This window comes from Cervus elaphus, chromosome 14 (genome assembly GCF_910594005.1).
Source record: "Cervus elaphus chromosome 14, mCerEla1.1, whole genome shotgun sequence".
NCBI lineage: Eukaryota > Metazoa > Chordata > Mammalia > Artiodactyla > Cervidae > Cervus > Cervus elaphus.
Genome location: NC_057828.1, coordinates 76,088,536 through 76,107,029, shown reverse-complemented (window position 1 = coordinate 76,107,029; position 18,494 = coordinate 76,088,536). Strand labels below are relative to the sequence as shown.

The 18,494-nt window shown below is 51.6% G+C and overlaps 1 protein-coding gene across 1 annotated transcript in view; it reads right to left on the bottom strand.

Annotated features, from left to right (window-relative positions):
- Positions 1-18,494, bottom strand: part of PLXNA2 (plexin A2) — a 229,328-nt gene that overhangs the window by 125,791 nt on the left and 85,043 nt on the right. Inside the window, exon 4 of the mRNA XM_043923288.1 lies at positions 7-141. Coding sequence (XP_043779223.1) covers positions 7-141 — 135 coding nt within the window. The remainder of the gene's footprint in view (positions 1-6; positions 142-18,494) is intronic.

Sequence of the window (18,494 nt, the reverse complement as noted above, 5' to 3'; positions counted from 1 at the left end):
ACTTACCTGCCTCTCAGACATGATGTACAGGTAGCGCTGGTCGATGGAGAAGGCCATGTCCCGGAGGATGGGGCTCCCGTCTTTGAGCACGGAGACCATCTCATATTGGACCCCGCCGTGGGGGGGACCATCGGCTCGAATCTGAGAAAGAAACAAGGGCACCCTCAGCATCTGTACTCAGCAGTCCCTTCTGAATTCCCTGCCTGAGCCTAGAGCAGGTAGTTTATAGAAGACAATGCTCACGTCCGGCCCCCAGGAGCTACCCTGAAGCAGGCTGGGTCACAGGGAAGACAGAGGTGCTTCTTAGTTCAAACAGCCCAGTTTCCACCAAGAGGAATCCTTTTCCAAGCAGTCTGAGCGTGCTGGTCTGAACCTTCTAATGGGGGGTTTACTTGTGTGTACATACATGTCTTTAGGTGCGATCTGAATGTCCTTATGTGGTTACTCTCGTGCGTGTATGGATGTGTTCACAGCACTGTGTGATGGGGATGTGCGAGTGTGTGCTTATGCACACTTGTTTGCATTTGGGGTAGGAGAATCAACATCTACACACAATGGTTCCGCCTTGAGCAGGTAAGGGAGGATGGTGGGACCAGCACACAAACCATTAAAAAACTGGTCATCAAGAGATTCAAGATTTTAGGATCTCAGAAAGAGATTTCTGCCCCCGCACCCCCACCACAGCAATATTCCCTGAATGACGTGTGCAAATCCACCAGGTGATTTTGGTGAGCCAGGAATCCCCAAGGACAGAAATCTGAGAGTCAGTCTCAGAGTCCATCCCAGGATAAGAAATCAGGAAGAACCGAGAGGTCATCTAGTCTGAGGCTTCTCAGGCTGGATGTACATTAGAATAATCCGGGGACTTTTTAAAACACACGGCTGGATCCATTCATCAGAAACTCTGTGCTTGGGGACCCGGCATCTTCTTTGGGTTTCAAAGCTCCCCGGGTGACACTAATGAGCAGCCAGGGTTTAAAAGCACCAATGTCGCCCAGGGTTTTCAAACCAGCATGCCCTGAGAACCACCTGAAGGAAGTGGGAAATTCACCCCTGGGACTATCCCAGAGTTTCTGATTCAGCGGGAATGAGGCCTGAGAAATTTCATTTCTAATAAATTCCCAGCCGATGTGGATACTCCTGGGCTGGGGGTTGGAGAAACATCCCCTTAGTCTAAGCAATACATGAAGCGTCTTGGTAGCTCAGGGGGTAATGAGTCTGCCTGCAATGTGGAAGACTGGGGTTCGATCCCTGGGTCAGGAAGATGCCCTGGAGAAGAAAATGGCAAGCCACTTCAGTATTCTTGCCTGGAAAATCCCAAGGACGGAGGAGCCTGGAGGGCTACAGTCCATGCGGTCGCAAAGAGTTGGACATGACTCAGTGACTAACACTCCAGTTCTACACAGAATTTGGAAAGCCAGTGGAGAGAGGCCCCTGAGGACAGTCAGCTCATTCAGAAACAAGATGACGGGGAGTCCATGGTTTGAACGCACTCCTCCTGCTAGGCTTCCTGTTCCCAACACAGAAGCTGACTGTTGACCAATATTGCCAACCCGGGCCGTTTCTTTGTTCTCTGTTCATCTAAACCCCCCAGTTCAAGCCCACTTCCCCCATAAAGCCTTCTCCAATATCTCTACCACACTAATTGCTCCTCACCCTGAGGGTTATTTTTTCCCCCACCAGACATTTTGTCCTGAGATTATAATCAATTGACTTGTTCATTGTATATGTATTAGCTAATTCGTATTGACTACCTACTTAAATTGTTCTCTGATTGCCTCACATGTGCGTAAGTCCACCAACATTTTGAAGGCAGGAATGCTTTCTGTTTCTCTGAGGACCAGCCTCTGAGGACTAGAATGGAACTGGGAACAGAGCTGATGATGGATAAAAGGGAATGCTTGAGAAATGCTTATTATGAAGGGCATGAACTATGATCCAGCTGATAAAGTGTCGTGGGCTCTTTAGGGCTAAATCAAAGTTGAGGTCAAAAGACGGTTTTCTCTGGATGATTTTAAGATGAAGTTTCTCCCTCCTATTTGCTTTGATTTCTCTCTTGGACTTCTAACCATCTCCTTCCCTCTGCCCATGTCTCCCACCCCACTGAGAGCAAGGACTATGACTTCTTCATCGCAAGGGCTAAGCGTGGAGCCTGATGGCACAGGAAACATGCACGCATGGAGGAATGGATGCATTTTCAGTCTTTACTGGCCAAGTCGGGAAGCTCAGGAGCATTTGTTTACTGCAGACTTGGAAAGTTGGACTAGTGCTTCTATTCAAATTTTTCCAGCCTCCTAAGAGTTTGTGTACTTGAGGGGCCTGAGCAGGGTGTGGCCTGCGATTGTTGACTTGGGCTGGACTGGTGTGGGTAAGAAGGAGACCTGATCCCACTGTGGGGTGGGGCACAGTGGTTCTGGAGTTCCTAGTGGCGGGACCAGCAGATTCCTGCATGAGGCCCTGTGCCTATATCCCAGGGTGAACACTGGAGCAGGGCAAGACTTCTCCTTGCCTGCTTCGTGGGCGACTTTGGTGGGAGCTCCGGCCTTGAAGACGAGGAGGTGACCACAGTGCAACCAAAGAAACTCTGCTCTCAGCCACTCTTACCCCAGAAACTCCCCTGCAGGATGAACTCTTCTTTTCCCCTAAGCTCCTCTTTTGACCTTTTTCTTCCTAACTAGTGGCTTCCTACTGTTCCAAGTTGTTGCCTTGGCAACTGTCATTAAAGCCCCCCCTTCCAGGGAGGGGTGAGGGGGCTATTTAGTTCATTTTTATTGGGTGGAGGAAGACTCAGGGTCGGCAATGATGCGGTGGGGCCCCAGCTACTGCCCTCCACCCTGGAGCGAATCTCATGATGGATTCAAGCAGACAGAAGAACAAGGGTCTCAGTCTGGGAAAACGCCCCACAATTAAAATAGTTCCCCTTAGCTTTCAGAGCAGCATTCTCTCTTAGACGGAGAAATCCAAAATTTCCAAGAGATTCTTCTAGAAACACAGTAGCTTTTAATCACAAAAGTTCTCAGGCAGGACTTCCCTGGTGGCCCAGTGATTAAGAATCTGCCTTGCAACACAGGGGATGTGGGTTCAATCCCTGGTCAGGGAACCAAGATCCCACATGCCACGCAGCAACAAAGCCTGCGCTCTGGAGACCACAAGCCACAACTGGAGAGGGTCCTTGAGTCTCAACGAAAGATCCCCAAGACACAATGAAGACCCTGAATGCCACAACTAAGACCAAATGGACTCAAATAAATACATTTATATTTTTTAAAAAAGACTGTTATTAAAAAAAAAAAGTTCTCAGGCTACTGCAGGAGGTAGAGGGAGATGTGATAGTCATGATTTCTGATTGGCTTAACCTCAATATCCCATATCCATAAAATGGGAGAGTTCAAGCTCTGCTTTCTCCTCGGAAAAGGAAATGTCCCAGAGCTGCGTGCCATCTCCCTGTGGCAGCTGCTCCTCTCCGAAGCTGTTTTAATTCTCCTCCAGGCACTGACTCAGCCCCAAGAGCTGCAGAAGCATCACCCCACTTCAGGGCTGGCCAGCTCAGCATCTCCCCACCTGGGCAGGCTGGTTAACCCTCTGCCAGATAAATCAGCCTCCTCCCCAAGAGGCTGGGCACACCTACTCAGAAGGAGGAGTACCATGTCTGGCCCTCCCTCTCTGGGCCCTGGGACTAGATGGTACCCATGGCCAGGTTGGGGCAGAATCTTCCAAAGATAGTTATCATCACATACTCTGGTATGTCCCCGTTAGGACTAATCCCAGTCATTAACTTTTTTTTTCTGAATAAGAAGCCTAAACGGTTTTTTTTTCCTGTCTACAATCCGAATCTTTCAATAAACCAGTTGAAGCCAGAACCAAACCTACAGAACTCTGAAAACATCAGAGCTGAAACTAAACCAGAACAGAAAATGTTCTTGATACTGAACCTGAACTGAACTATCCAATGTCATTCCCTCTAAATCCCTGGAGAGGGGGGTAGTCCTGCCGGAGAAGTCTGTGCTATTCGCCTTGAGCTGGTGCAGCCCTCTGAGATCCCGATGAGAAGACAGAGAGGATGGAGAAGGGGGACAGGGGGCTGGGGTCCCAAAGATGAGGTGCGGGCGGGACTGGCAGGCTGAAGGCAGGACGGGCCAGGTGTGGGGCAGAGACCTCTCCCTTCCCTGAGTCCTCTCTCTCCTTGCGGGCAGCACACCGAAGTGCGACACCAGGTCCCGGGGTTTCTGCTCTGACTGTGTTCTTGCTCTTGTCTGGGCTTGATTTCTGCCTGACGTTCACTTTCAGGTCAGTTGCCTCACCTCCCCGAGCCTCAGTTTCCCTCTCTGAATAGGGAGAATCATAGACTCAGGAAAACTGCCGGAGCTATGGGGCTTTGGAGCCCGTCTCATCCAAGCCCTTCTGCTCGTGGACGCAGACGGTCAGGGCTGGCCCTGGGGCTCCCACCGGCTCCATCCGGGGTGGTCCAGAGGAAAACACGGCTGATGGAGCACTCCCTGGGACTGAGAAGGGACAAGGGTGGCCCTGCTCTAATTCAGGCCCAGGGGTCCCCGTCTTTCCTGCCTTGGAAGTTTTCAGTTTCGACGTTGCTCTCCATCCTCGCCAGACACAGGATGGTGGCGGTGGAGATTGCGGCAGAAACCCAGACAAAAGTGCATTTTAAAATGCAACAGCTTGCGTCTGTCCTGTCCACAAAGTGAGTTCTCTCCAGCTTTGAAGCTTGCACCCCAGGGCCAGGATTCAATGACCAACAAGACGCTGAAATAGGCCGTGAACCCAACCCCAGAGAAGGGCGTTATCAGACCAGGCCGCACAGGCCCCAGCCAGGTAATCCAACCAGGCAGAGGAGGAGCGTGGAGATGTGCAGGGCAGGGAGGGGATGCAGGCCAGGCGGGGAAAGCTGGTCACTGCAACCCGTCTTTCTGGTTGGGCTCCTCCTCTCCTGGGAGGGTGGGACCTCAGCGGACACGCAGAGTTAGCGGTTGTCATTTTGCTTGGACACCACTCAGAAGGTGGGACAAGATGGACAGTGCCCTACCCTGGAGGGTGACAGTCTCTACAGAGACCAGCAAAAGAAAAAAAAATGTGCCTGAACCATTGCACAAGGAGGTGGAGGCTAGGTCTAGTCAGAATTCCTATTGAGAGGAGCCCCCCGCTGCACAGTGGGTGACCGCAAGAGACCGTGCCCTCCTTCTCAGGAGGGCTTTGAACACAGGATGACTTCTTTGGTTCATAGTTAAATGAGGACCTGCCTCAAGGTAGGATGGACTTGGTGGATTTTTCAAAGGGCCCTGTTGGCCTAAAGAATTTAATAATAGCTACCATTTCTATTGGAGCTTCCTTGGTGGCTCAGCGGTAAAGAATCCACCTACAAGGCAGGGGATGCCAGTTTGGCCCCTGGGTGGGGAAGATTCCCCTGGGGAAGGAAATGGTAACCCCCTCCAGTATTCTTGCCTGGAAAATCCCATGGACAGAGGAGCCTGGTGGGCTACGGTCCATGGGGTCGAGAAGAGTTGGACACGACTTAGCGATTAAACGCACAGCACACACAACCACTTCTATAGCTTTGACAATGTGCTTAACAAAAATGGACTCATTTAATCCTTACGAGCCACCCCTGAAGGACATATTATTACTGTTCCCATTGTACAGATAGGAAATTGGAGGCACGGAGAAGGCCGTCACTTTCTCAAGACCACACAGCTAAAGGGTGGCAGAACTGGGTTTCCCATACAGAGTCCAATTTCTCAGAGTCACTCGGTGACTCTTCTAAGAAATATTAACGGGTGCATGCAGCCGTTCACTGCAGCTGAGAACAGGGGAGACGGGCAGATGAGCGTCCAAGCCCTGTCTTTAGCTGCTCTTCCTCTTTCAGACCCCAAGGCCACAGTGGGACAATCACCTGTCTCCTAGGGGTGGTGGTAAGCTCAGAGCCTCATTTGGGAGGACTATGCTGGGAGGCTAAAAGTCAGCTGATGAGGGCTGGCTCTGGGGCAGGAGGAGGTGAGCTGAAATCCACGGGAGATTTACTGCCTGGTCTTCCAGGTGGGAGGGGCCTCTTCGAAAGGAGAATGAAATAGTAATCCTATTAGCAGTCACTTGCCTTTAAATCACAGCTAGGTCTGCACAGAAATTAATGACAGCCTCTTTACTTGAATATCCAATTCAAATCAGCATATCCAATTAACTAGCTTACCTGCAGGCCCCTCCAAACGCTTTTTCTTATGCATCAACTTCTTCTCTAGTTAGTTCTAAATTATGGAGCTTTTGCTTGGGATCTGACACTCTCATATCGCTCCATTAGTACTGATAGGGGTACTAGTAGCCGTAGTATTTTTGTAATAGTTGCTGAGGAGCCATAGAACCGGGGATCTTCTTGGGCGTCTCGGTAGGAAGCAGACTGGTTTGAGAGGCAGCACCCCGCAGAGGGAGGCGCTGGTTTGTGTCTGCAGGGCTGGGATCTAATCCCAGCGTTCTCATTAATTGGCTGTGTGACTTCAGGCAAGTCGCTTCACTTGTTTGTGTAATAGGTTCCGTAGCTGCCAGATAAGGGTGGTAACTTCTGTCCTCAGAGCTCAAGCAGGATGTTGTGAGAATGAAATGACTTATTAGCCATGAATTTCAGGACTGTCCAATATTCATTCAAGACATGACCTCCTGGGAGCTAGGCTTGTGTTGAGAGCTGGGGACGCTTCGAGAAAGGGTCCCCTTTGAGAAAGGGTCCCCTTAAGAAGGCCCAGGAACGGGCAAGTGGACAATCTCATCAGTCCACACACACCTGGGCTACCCCGTGTGACAGAGGTTTGCGGGGTGAATCCAGGGAGACTGGCAAGGAGGGGAGGGCTTCCTGGAGGAGCTGATATCGAAACGGAGAAACAGGAGGGGAAGGAAATGCACAGCCTTTGGAAACTTTATAAACTGTGACATAAATATAGAAGTGCGATTGTTACCTCCAAGCCCAGATTTCCTGGAAACCTGGTTTGTCAGACCTGAGTATCTGGAGGGTGAGGCTTTCGCCACGTAGTCACTGAGGGCTCAACAATTTCAGCAGGTCTTACCACTGCGTGTCCTACAATTCCCCTTGGAGGAGGCCTTTATTATTTGATTTTATTTCTGCCTCAGGACTCTGGGCTTGTGTGGTGTATAGTGTGTGTCCACATGCATGAGTGTGTGTGTGTGTGTGTACACCGAGACAGTTAAAGAAGGCAGAGCAGCCTGCTGCTGCTCAGGCTGAACTTGGGAGTGAGTTTAATGAGCGTGTGTATCTGCAGCTGTGCATTGAGGGCTTCGAGGGCGAGGATTCGTGCTGTTTATTTTTGTAGAGTTTCATGACCCGAATTATTTATAGATTGAAGTCTCTGGTAGATTCGGTCCCTGAGAGTCTTCCTCCCTCTCTCCAGCACCCACTACACGTGAATCCACAGGCGGACACAGACACACCGCAGCCCCGACCTCCAGGGTGCTGGAAGGGGCTCAGGGCCCCTCCCTCAGCCCCCAGTCTGCAAACGGCAACTAACCACGCGGAGTCACACACAGTCCAGTGGGCTGCCGCTCCCTGGAGGACAGTCGGGAGCTGGCCCCTAAATGCTCGGATAATTGCAGAGGAACACAGGAGCCTGGAAAACTTGGCCTGTGGGTTGCATGGAGCCAGGAGAGATGAGGAAGACGGGGACTAAGGACCCTTCCTGTCAACGAGATGGAAGGAGGTCACTGAGGTGTACTAAACTTTGAGAACTCCAGTGACCCTCATACTTGTGTGCATGCACACATGTGCACACACACACACATTCCCACACGCACATACATGTGAGCACACATGTGCGTGCACACTCACACATGCACATCCTGCTACACACACATACACATGAGCGTGTGCACACACACACACACATCCTGCTACACACACATACGCATGAGCACGCACACACACACACACACACACACACACATCCTCCCACATACACGGGGATGCTTCCTGCACCGGTCGCCAGTGAGCTGTCGGTCAATCCTGGGGCTTTGACACTGGAGACTGACATTTCCAGGTTATTCCTGTTTCTGTGCATGTCAGGGATCTGCCCTAGATAGTAATCAGGGGGTGGACGGGCTAGCACACGGGCCGCGGGGCTAGAGGCTCCTGGATTTCAGAAGGCCAGGTCGGGGAGGGTTTTCTACTGGAGAGCAGGGAGGGGGTCCCAAGAGGAACCACTTGCCTCTGGACTTCTGCATCTTGGGACGAGCTGAGAATTCTGGCTGCTGAGCACAGGGGATGTGGTGACTCTGTACTGAGCAGGGACTCTGACCTGGGGTTGGGGAGGTTAGCTGGGGTTCTCTTCTAAGTCATGGCTTCTCTGCTCCTTATCAGCCGGGGGTGGGTGGCCGAGGCATCACCACCCAACGGCCCGCAGAGCGGCGAGGAGCGGCCTGTCTTCATGCTTTCCTGGGGGTCAGGACCGACTGCACTTCACAGGGGCACCAGCTCCTGTCTCTGGGCCTCGCCCTGTACCGCTCAGGGGAGAGCAACCCCGAGGCCCAGAAGTACCAGAATCCAGTGTCTTGGGTCTCCCTGTACCAGGGAGGGCTAGCAGAGGCCGGGGAAGGGGCAAGAGAAACCAGGAGAGGTGAGTGACGTGAGGCAGTTTCGGAGCAAGGGGCTCTGACCCGAGACCAGCCCTGCCTTTCAAGGATGCTCCAGCTCAAGGCTCGGGCAGGTCAGGAGGCTCCGGGAACAAGCTGAAGCTGCCAGGGGCCGAGGAAGCACTTGATTGTTCTGGGAAACAATAAGATAAACACAGCGAGGGACGGAAGAAGCATTAAGCAGCCTCAGATGAAATCAGATCACGCAGCGGCAAAGCGATAATTCACCGGGAGCGCACAGAGCTGGGGGGCGGGGAGCGTGGAGGGGTGGCAGGAGGAATTCATAAAGAATAATGAGCGTCTCCTGCTAAATCCAGAATCTCTGTTTACCCAAAGCTCTAGCAACGGTGGAGCCTCAGGATCTCCATCCAAGCCGTCATACCCAGATGACTGTCCTGGGGAGGCCCTGGCCATGTGGGGATACAATCTAACCGCTTAGGCTTTTTGAACTGGGAATGATTTGGAACTAACCTTTAGGTCCATGTGGGGGCAATGCCGCCTTCACCAAGCTCTGAAATAGCATGCCGAGAAGACCAGGCACATGGACACATGCCCCCCAGGGTTAACTACTACCTTGGAAAATTTCCAGGGGGCGCTGGCGGAGCGGGGTGGGGGTGGGGCAAAGGAAACCAACACTTCCTGGGGCTGGATATACAGAGGGCTTTTGAATGGCTTATCTCCCTTTATCAATTAGTTCAACATATTTACAGAACATCTATTGAGCATGACAACCAGTGTGCAAAAAAAGCTGGAGACACAAATGTGAACAATCTTGAAAACACTCTGCGGCGGGCCTTCCCATCTTACAGCATTAGAAACAAGTATTGAGCGTAGGATCACGCTGCTAGGAGGCAGTGGAGCAGACCTCCAAGCAGAGGCTGCCTGACTGCAGAGCCTGTACTGTCTCTTTCACTCTGCCCTCCCCTGGGGCCTCGGTTTTCCCTAAGTCAAACAAGAGGACAATGCCTGCACCGGGACTAAAAATTACATCTAGAAAGTGCTGGGTGTCCCTGGAGATAAGTCCCGGGGAACAAAATAGATCATATAGCTGTCTCCTCCAGGGTGACAAAGAAGGCCACCTGCAGCTGGAAAAAGAGCAAAAAAGGGCGGGTGCTGAAGAGGGTTATTACACTCTTTAATTAACTCATTCTTTTCAATGGCCTAAAATTGCCCCACATTTTATAATCTGGAACAGTAATCTCTTGCTTTCATTAACACCGAGGATGGCATTTCAGGCTGGAAAGATAGGAAGGGAGGTCTAGGCTGTGAGCATGGCTTTCTGACACTGGGCTTGTGCCTGAGTGCAGGAGACTCCCTGAGACTTTAAAAGGAAAAGTCATTTTTTAATGTGGCATGTGTCTACCACGGTGCAGAAAATGCACGGTAACTGAGAGAAACACATCTATGTCGCTGTATTTCTCTCCCCATTGCTAACGGGCCAGGTCTGAGTCTTTATTGCCTCTTATCTGCGTTACTGCAATAACCTGAGAAATCTCCCTGCCTCCAGCATATTCCTGCTCTAATCTGTTCCACCAAACAGTGCCAGATTAATCTTCTTAAAACACTTATTTGATCCTGCCTTTTCTGTATGCAAAATCCTTAAATTTCAGGTGTTTGTAATTTTCTTTCTCTAGCTTATCTTGGCCGCCTATTTTTTTTAAATGATGAACACACACTACTTTTGGAAGATGAAATAAAGGAAATCACTGCATGCATCCATGCACACACACACACAAGTTACCTGAAATTCTCCCAACTGAAAATTTAGAAAAATTCGCATGCCTCAATGTGTCATGCAGGTCATTTGTCTAGCTCACATGACCATCTCACCATTTTCCAATTGGGCCCCCAGGTTCTTGGTCTTTATACCTCTGCTTAAGAATTTATTTTACTTCCTCGATCCTAATCATCCTTCAAGGCCCAACCCAAACACCACCTCCTCCATGAAGTCTACACCAGGCCCTCCTTTGAACCCGCACAGTACCCAGCATGACTCCTGGCAGAGGTACTTGTGAACATGTGCAGTTACCTTTCCTGAGATCGTCGACAGTCCCTGGAAAGCAGACCCTGTGTTCTGTGCCGCTCCATATGCCTTATGTACTCGGTACTACCGTGTACTGAGTAGGAACGCGGGAACACATACTGATGGGGGGATAGATTCTTGCTGCTGAAACCAGGCAGGAGTGGAACACAAGTCACAGCCTACGCTTATTTAATTCCTCTTATTGTTAGACAGAGCTTCCCAGGTGGCTCAGTGGTAAAGAATCTGCCTACCGATGCAGGAGATGCAAGTTCAGTCCCTGGGTTGGGAAGATCCCCTGGAGAAGAAAATGGCAACCCACTCCAGTATTTTTGCCCGGGAAATCCCATGGACAGAGGTGTCTCGTGGGCTACAGTCCATGGGGTCGCAAAGAGTCGAACATGACTCTTTTAGAGTCACTAAACTGAACTGTTTAGTCAGTTTAGACTGAGCGACTAAACAGCAACAACATATTGTTAGATATCATGCCAAGGGCTTTATGCACATCTCATGTAATCCTCACAAAGGCCTTATTATCCCAGGTCATAGATGAGAAACTGAGGCACAGAGGTGGGAGTAACTTCCTCAAGGTCACAAAGCTGGCAGGCAGCAAGACAGAACTCAACTCTCTTGGGCCTCTGTTTTCCCATTTCTAGAAAAGAATGGGGAGAGAATGAGGCAATCATGTCCACATATCTACCCCATCCCCCACAACCAAGTCTTCTGGAACCCGGCACTCACACTGCTCACATTAGCGTCTGCTGAATGATCTTTTTTTTGGTTCCCATGGGATTGGTAAGAGCTCTGAGCAGAAGGTGTTGGAGAAGACTCCTGAGAGTCCCTTGGACTGCAAGGAGATCCAACCAGTCCATCCTAAAGGAAATCAGTCCTGAATATTCATTGGAAGGACTGGAGCTGAAGCTCCAATTCTTTGGCCACCTGATGCAAAGAACAGACTCACTGGAAAAGACCCTGATGCTGGGAAAGACTGAAGGTGGGAGGAGAAGGGGATGACAGAGGATGAGATGGTTGGATGGCATCACCGACTCAATGGACATGAGTTTGGACAAACTCCAGGAGATGGTGATGGACAGGGAATCCTGGCATGCCGCGGTCCCTGCGGTCACAAAGAGTCGGACACGACTGAATGACTGAACGGCTACAACTCTGAACATTCAAGGTGCTGCTCTGAAAACAGCCTCTAAGCTGGAGCTCTGCTGGCTCAGTGACAGACGGAGAGTGAGGGTTAGTGTCACGAAGATGGGGTCAGAGTTGAGGTCTGAGGAACAGGGTCCGAGAAGGGAAGGGCAGTGAGGATAGAAAGCCTCCACCGCCTGAAATCCGGGGCGGCCGGTGGAGCTCAGAGCTGCCCTGTAGGATCTTCGGTGTCTGACTTCCTGGCAGAGCCCAAGCGGGGAGCAGACAGCTGAGGAAGGGTCTAGCTCCCTTAAAAGATTCTGTTTGAAGAGCTGTCATCGTCACACCTTTCCCCATCTCCCCTCCCAGGAGAGGGACTTTAATAATGAGCTGCTTCATGACAACAGACCCCTAATTAATTCACTGCTGTTCTTCGGGGGCCAGATCATTCTAATCCAGGGGGGCTGGGGGTGGGGTGGGGTGGGGTGACGAGCAAGGACCGTCTCGTTTGCTCGATCAGCCATGGACTCTAGCCGCCTACTCGGGCCTCGCTGCTCAGAAACCCTTCCTGGTCACCAGTTTCTCTCAGGCTGGACACCTGCTTCTCCTCGATGCCCGCCCCGTCCTGGACTGACACCCCACAGCTGCCGGGCACAGTGCCAGCACGCAGCTCCTGCTGGGGCCTGGGTACCACACTGCCTGGGGCAGGTGCCAGGGGCTCACGGAGGGGCTGGCGAAGGCGGGAAGCGGGCTCGGCCTTGTGCTCCGCAAACCTCGTACCGCCTTTTCTCTGAACAGAATATCCTGTGGGCTCCAGGGCCAGCCAGGTGCAGACACTGCCCATCTTTTCCAGCTTCCCATCCTCCCGACCCCTGAGAGGGTCCTGCTGCCCAGAAGGCGATGAGCCCCTGGACTCTGGGCAGCCTCACGCCACGGCACCCAGGGGGTGGCTGTCTCTCTGCAGCCGATGGGATTCTTCCTATGAGGATGTGAGCGGAGGACAGGGGACTGCCCTAGGGATGCTGTGAAACTAAACATAAAACACCCCCTCAAGGCAGGTCACACTTGGAAAGAAAGAAAGAAAGTGAAGTCACTCAATCGTGCCCGACGCTTTGCGACCCCATGGACTGTAGCCTACTAGGCTTCTCCACCCATGGGGTTTTCCAGGCAAGAGTACTGGAGAGGGTTGCCATTGCCTTCTCCACACACTTGGAGATGATGGGAATTAAAGAGTGCCTGGGTCTCGTCTCTGTGAGGAGGGCAGCCTCTTCAGAGGGGTTTGCCATTTCCTCTCTGACACGTCAGTCTTCCCTCCTGACAGGTGTAGACTGTCCAGTCAGGGCTGACGTCTTAACTGGCTGGGGGTGGAGGCCACACCAGGGGCACTCAGCCAAGGGAGTTAATTTTCACTTTCTTCATCTGCAAAAATGGTAAAAAAACAACAAACGGAAAAATACAGCCAGCATGACAAGGCTATGGTGAGGACAAATTAGATAAGGAATGTGGAGACAACTGGGAATGTGGAAAGGGCTGCGCGGAGGTGAAGACTTTCTGACTGATTTACTCCTGATCCACAGACTTGGGTGGGACCGGACTGAGGAGGAAAACTGGGCCGGGAGGGACTTCTTCAGGGGTTCTTTGGGGCCACTGGCCCCCAACTCTCAGCCCTTTCCCAGGGGAACAGCTGGGGAAGGAGGCGGGGGCAGGCAGCGAGGGCAGGAGCGGCAGGCACCCTTTGTGGGACGGGAGGCTGCTGTCTGCTTTTGAAGGCGGCCTCTGAGCGCAGAGGGGTGGTTTTGCCAGAGTCTCCCCAGGACCTGTGCTGGGGATGCTGAGGGCGGAGGCCGCTGGGCCCCCAAAGGATGGCTGCGTTCCGCTGCAGACTCTTTCTGCTCTGTGAGAAAGAGGCAAGTGAGGGGGAGGCCCCCGGGTTTTCCCCACAGAGAGAAGGCTGCTCGGGGCAAACCTCCCCACTTCTAATCTGCTCCTTAAAAAGAAAGAGTGAGGAGGAGCTGCAGCTTGGCTTTTGTGTAAAGTACTAAGGCACCCCCCACTCTGTGCCCCTCCCACCGCCCCCCCAAATCCTCTCTATTTTTTTCCTCTTAAAAGAGCGCTCCACCTCTCCAGGGACCGGAATCATTAACTGAACGGCACTTTGCCTCTCATGGCTTTTGACAATTTGGCAGTGAGCTGGAAAGTACCAGAGAAACCGTGAAAAAAAAAAAGCAGAGCAGGATAGGGTGGGCCAAAGGGGTGTGTCCCGAAGACCAGCCTGGAGTGAGCCCGGCCCTGAGCCGACCCCCCGATACTCGGGATGGATCGGCCTCTCTCATCCCGCCAGCTCTGGGCGTCTGCCCTTCTCTCCACCATCACTGGAGGTTGCCTGGGGCTGGCTGGCTAGACAATGGCTGCCCCCGGGCGAATCAGGAAGGGATGCCCCTCACCCTACCTGACACCTGAACCTCACCACCACTTGCAGAGGAGGGTCCCCTGAGGACAGAGGTCTGGAGATAGACCACGGGGCTGGGCAGGGAAGGATGGGCCTTCCCCATAAGGAGAGATGGGCCTGCCTTTGCTGAAAGCCCAAGTCCCGGGCATCTCCAAAGAGGAAAGCAAATGGGGAGAGAAAGGAGGGTCATGGATTTCCCAGTCAAGTGGTGATAAACAAAGCCGAGAGAGAGAACTTAGGCTGGACATCTGCAGGACTGCTGTGGACCATCCCAATCGTCAGGGAGTGATGGCTTTGAGGGGATTTCCCAGAGGGGACCACGGGTCCCCGGCGTCCCTGGTGAGGACCAGAGAACTCCTGAGCCTCTGCGCCTGGTTCAGTCTCCTCTCCCCATGCTCAGAAGGTCGCCTTCTTCACTAACCCTGGAATGCAGCGCAACTGCCACTAACTGAGCAAGTACTATGTGCTGCATGAGGCAACGGGTGCCTTATTCCAAGTACCTACTTAAATCCTGCAAGCCCGTTTTACTGGTGATGACACGGGGCCTCAGAGAGGTCAGGTTAGCTTTAGGTCACATGGCCAGTAAGTGGCAGAGAGAGACGAACCTGGGTCAGTTTGATTATACAGTCTTTGACTAAGCTGCGTGCCTCCCCAGTGATGCTGGAAAAGATTGAAGACAGAAGGAAAAGGGGACGGCAGATGATGAGATGGTTGGATGGCATCATTGACTCTATAGACATGAATTTGAGCAAACTCCAGGAGATAGTGAAGGACAGAGGAGCCTGGGGTGCTCCAGTTCCTGGGGTCACAGAGAGTCAGACACAGCGGCTGAACAACCACGCCTCCCCAAAAGGCTTTCACTCTTGTCTTATAAAGGATGTTAACGTCTTACTATCTATCATTTTAAGGCTCTTATTCTGCTGTCTGAGCCCCAATAGAAGTGCCCACAAAAATGATAAATTCCTAGAAGCTGAAGCTATCGAGTTCATTGTATTCAACTTTCAACAGAGTGCCAAGCACAAAGAGGGTAATTAAAAAATTGCCTTCTGTCCTTGAATTAAGTTAGAGCTCCAGAAAGCCGCAAACTTGGGCCTCTAAAGCTTAACCAGCAAGTTTCACTTTCCTCAAAGGCCTTATCCACTTGACTTTTATTGTTGGTTACTCCATGAGAGCAATTCATTGAATGATGTCTGCTACAAGGATATCAGAGCCGTGACACTTCAGTGGAAGTTAATATAAGAAACTGCCATATACAAGATGCTTCTGATTTTGATGTCAAACTTTTTTCCTGGTTTCCTGCCCTTATACAGAATGTAATGTCTGGAAATTGTCTCTCCTGAAAAATAAAAATCTCTTCTATTGGAGATTAAAATTTTGTAGTTCATCCCATTTCCCTTTTTGATGTGGCTGCCAGGATACTCAGGGCAAATTTGAGGCTGGGTGCTGGTGTCAATTTTGACTTTATTCTTAGCAGATTTATTTTTGCTCCTCTCACGACTTCGACTTTCTAGTTCAATGATGGTTTTCGTTATAAATGTTTGCCAATCTTTTATGTCACCTAATTCTTTATTTGGAAAGAAGTGGGATAGTACATATAAATGCATATAAATAATTATTTTCAAGCAAGTGCTCAAACACTCTGCAACGCACAGGCTTGCATTTTGCTGTTTGATGCCTTGAGGTTGTCTCAGGTCTTTGCACAACGTGCCCATGTCCTTTGTAGGCAGGAGCTGACCAGGAGGTGTTTCTGGGCTATTTCCAGGATGGTTTTAGTGTATGTGAGAGGGAAGAAGTGAGGAGATTATCGCTCATAACTTAAGAGCCAGAAGTCAATTTCCATTCTGTTGGGTTAATGAAAATCCATACATCGATGACGGGTTTGGCCCCTAATACTGCTTCCTCAGATCAGTTCAGTTCAGTCCCTCAGTCGTGTCTGACTCTGCGACCCCATGGACTGCAGCATGCCAGGCTTCCCTGTCCATCACCAACTCCTGGAGCTTACTCAAACTCCAGCTCCCTAGCTATTTGTAAAATGGAAGAATGAATGAATAAGTTAATGAATGAATGCCTCCCTGAGCCAGGAGCTTCTTCTCCTAGGAGAGGAGGCAAGGACTGGCAGGAAGCCCTATCTTCAGGCCACAGAAGGGACTCCAGATCACTAGGAGTCCAAAGGAGCCATGCTCTTCGTCCCAGCCTCGTCCCCCTGCCGGGATGAACCTTCTCATCACCTGCGCTGTGGGTGGCAAAATGGGTCCGTGTGCCGGGCTCTATAAGATGTTCCCCGCTCCCACCTTGAAAGGGACCCAGAGGCCAGCCTGCAGGGGCTATGGGGCGGGAGGCGGTCTCTGGGATGTCTGCTGTCACCAGCAAGCCCCTTCCACCTCCTGCCTGCTCATCTCTTTCTCCCTCTCTTCCTTGTGTTTCTCCTGTCAATTCCAGTTTCTCCGCATGTCTGTTACCCCTCTTTGTCTTTCTCTGTGCTGTGTCTCTGCCTCTCTCCCTGTCTCTCTCCAACACACGCACACACACACATCTCCCCCGGACCCCCAGGAGAACCTCTTGGAGCCCTCCTCCTCACCTCACAGACCCGAGATACCGCCAAAGGGCAGAAGAGCCCAGGCTGGAGCCCAGGGTGCTTGCGCCTTCCAACCTGCCCTGCCTTCAAACCTGGCCTTTCATTCTAATCCCAGTGGCTTTGCCCACATCAGTTGGGCTAATTTTTTCCTGTAATTAAATGGGAGCCCCCCCCCCACCCCCATTCCATCTCTAATCCCAGATAATTAGCTCTCTGATTGCCAGTGCTGGGCAGGAAACCTCGTGTTTGGAGAGGGATTTTGGACAGACGGATTAGGCAAACACTATGCAGGAAGTTGCATTGGGAAAACAGGCTGTTCTCAAAGTTTGTTGTGAAAAGAGATTTGTGGTGGGCAAAGGGCCTGTTCCCTCCAGGTGGTCTGAGCTGCCTCTGACCCCGTCAGGTTCTCCAACAAAGGATAACTTGACTCAGATTTCAGGATCCCTCTGGCGGGCTCTGTTTCCAGCCCACTAAGCTGAGGGGATTCCGCGGGTGGGGGGTACTCCTTCCTGCTCATGGACAGGAGAGACAGGGGGAGAGGCCCACAGGTGTCACCCTCACATGCTGGCTGGGTGGCTGCGATTCAGCTGCTTGGTCCTGTCCAACTCTTTGCAACCCCATGGGCTGCAGCACGCCAGGCTTCGCTGTCCTTCACCATCTCCCAGAGTTTGCTCAAACTCATGTCCATTGAGTCAGCGATTCCATCCAACCAGCAGAGCTGGAAGAGCCCAAGTTATGCCCAGGGCAGGGATGACCAGCTGTCGGCAGCCTCGCACTTGCTTCTCAGCTCTGCCATGGTGGTTTGCTTTTAGCCTTGAAGGAGTCGTTTGCTGTCTGAGAGACTCAGTTTCCTCTTCTCTAATAGGATACCCTCCTTGCAGGGATGATCATGAGGATCACAGAAGAAAATGTGGATTACAGGAAAAAAATGAAATGCCACCCCCGGGGCATCCTCTCTACAGGACAGCTGATGACACAGTGTCAGTGTCAGTGACAAGTGCCAGCCTCAGCTGGAGACCCTGACGCCCAGGACTCCTTGTCCCCTCCCTCTCTGAGGTGTCCTCCCAAAGCCTCTCGGAGCGGGATTTATTTCTCCTTATTCCCGGCACTTTCCCTACCCCCGGGGTCAGCAGGAGTCATGGTGTCTTGTTATCACCCACTGTATTTGATTAACCTTTGATCACCACCCAAAACCTAGGCAGCATATTAAAAAAGCAGAGACATCCCTTTGTCGACAGAGGTCCGTCTAGTCAAAGCTATAGTTTTTCCAGTAGTCATGTACAGATACGAGAGTTGGACCACAAAGAAGGCTGAGCGCCAGAGAATTGATGCTTTTGAACTGTGGTGCTGGAGAAGATTCTTGAGAGTCCCTTGGACTGCAAGGAGATCCAACCCGTCCATCCTAAAGGAAATCAACCCTGAATATTCATTGGAAGGACTGATGCTGAAGCTAAAGTTCCAATGCTTTGGCCACCTAATGTGAAGTGCCGACTCTTTAGAAAAGACCCTGATGCTGGGAAAGGTTGAGGGCAGGAGAAGGGGGTGACAGAGGATGAGATGGTTGGATGGCATCACCGACTCGATAGACATGAGTTTGAGCAAGCTCTGGGAGACGGTGATGGACAGGGAGGCCTGGCTTGCTGCAGTCCATGGGGCTGCAAAGAGTCAGACATGACTGA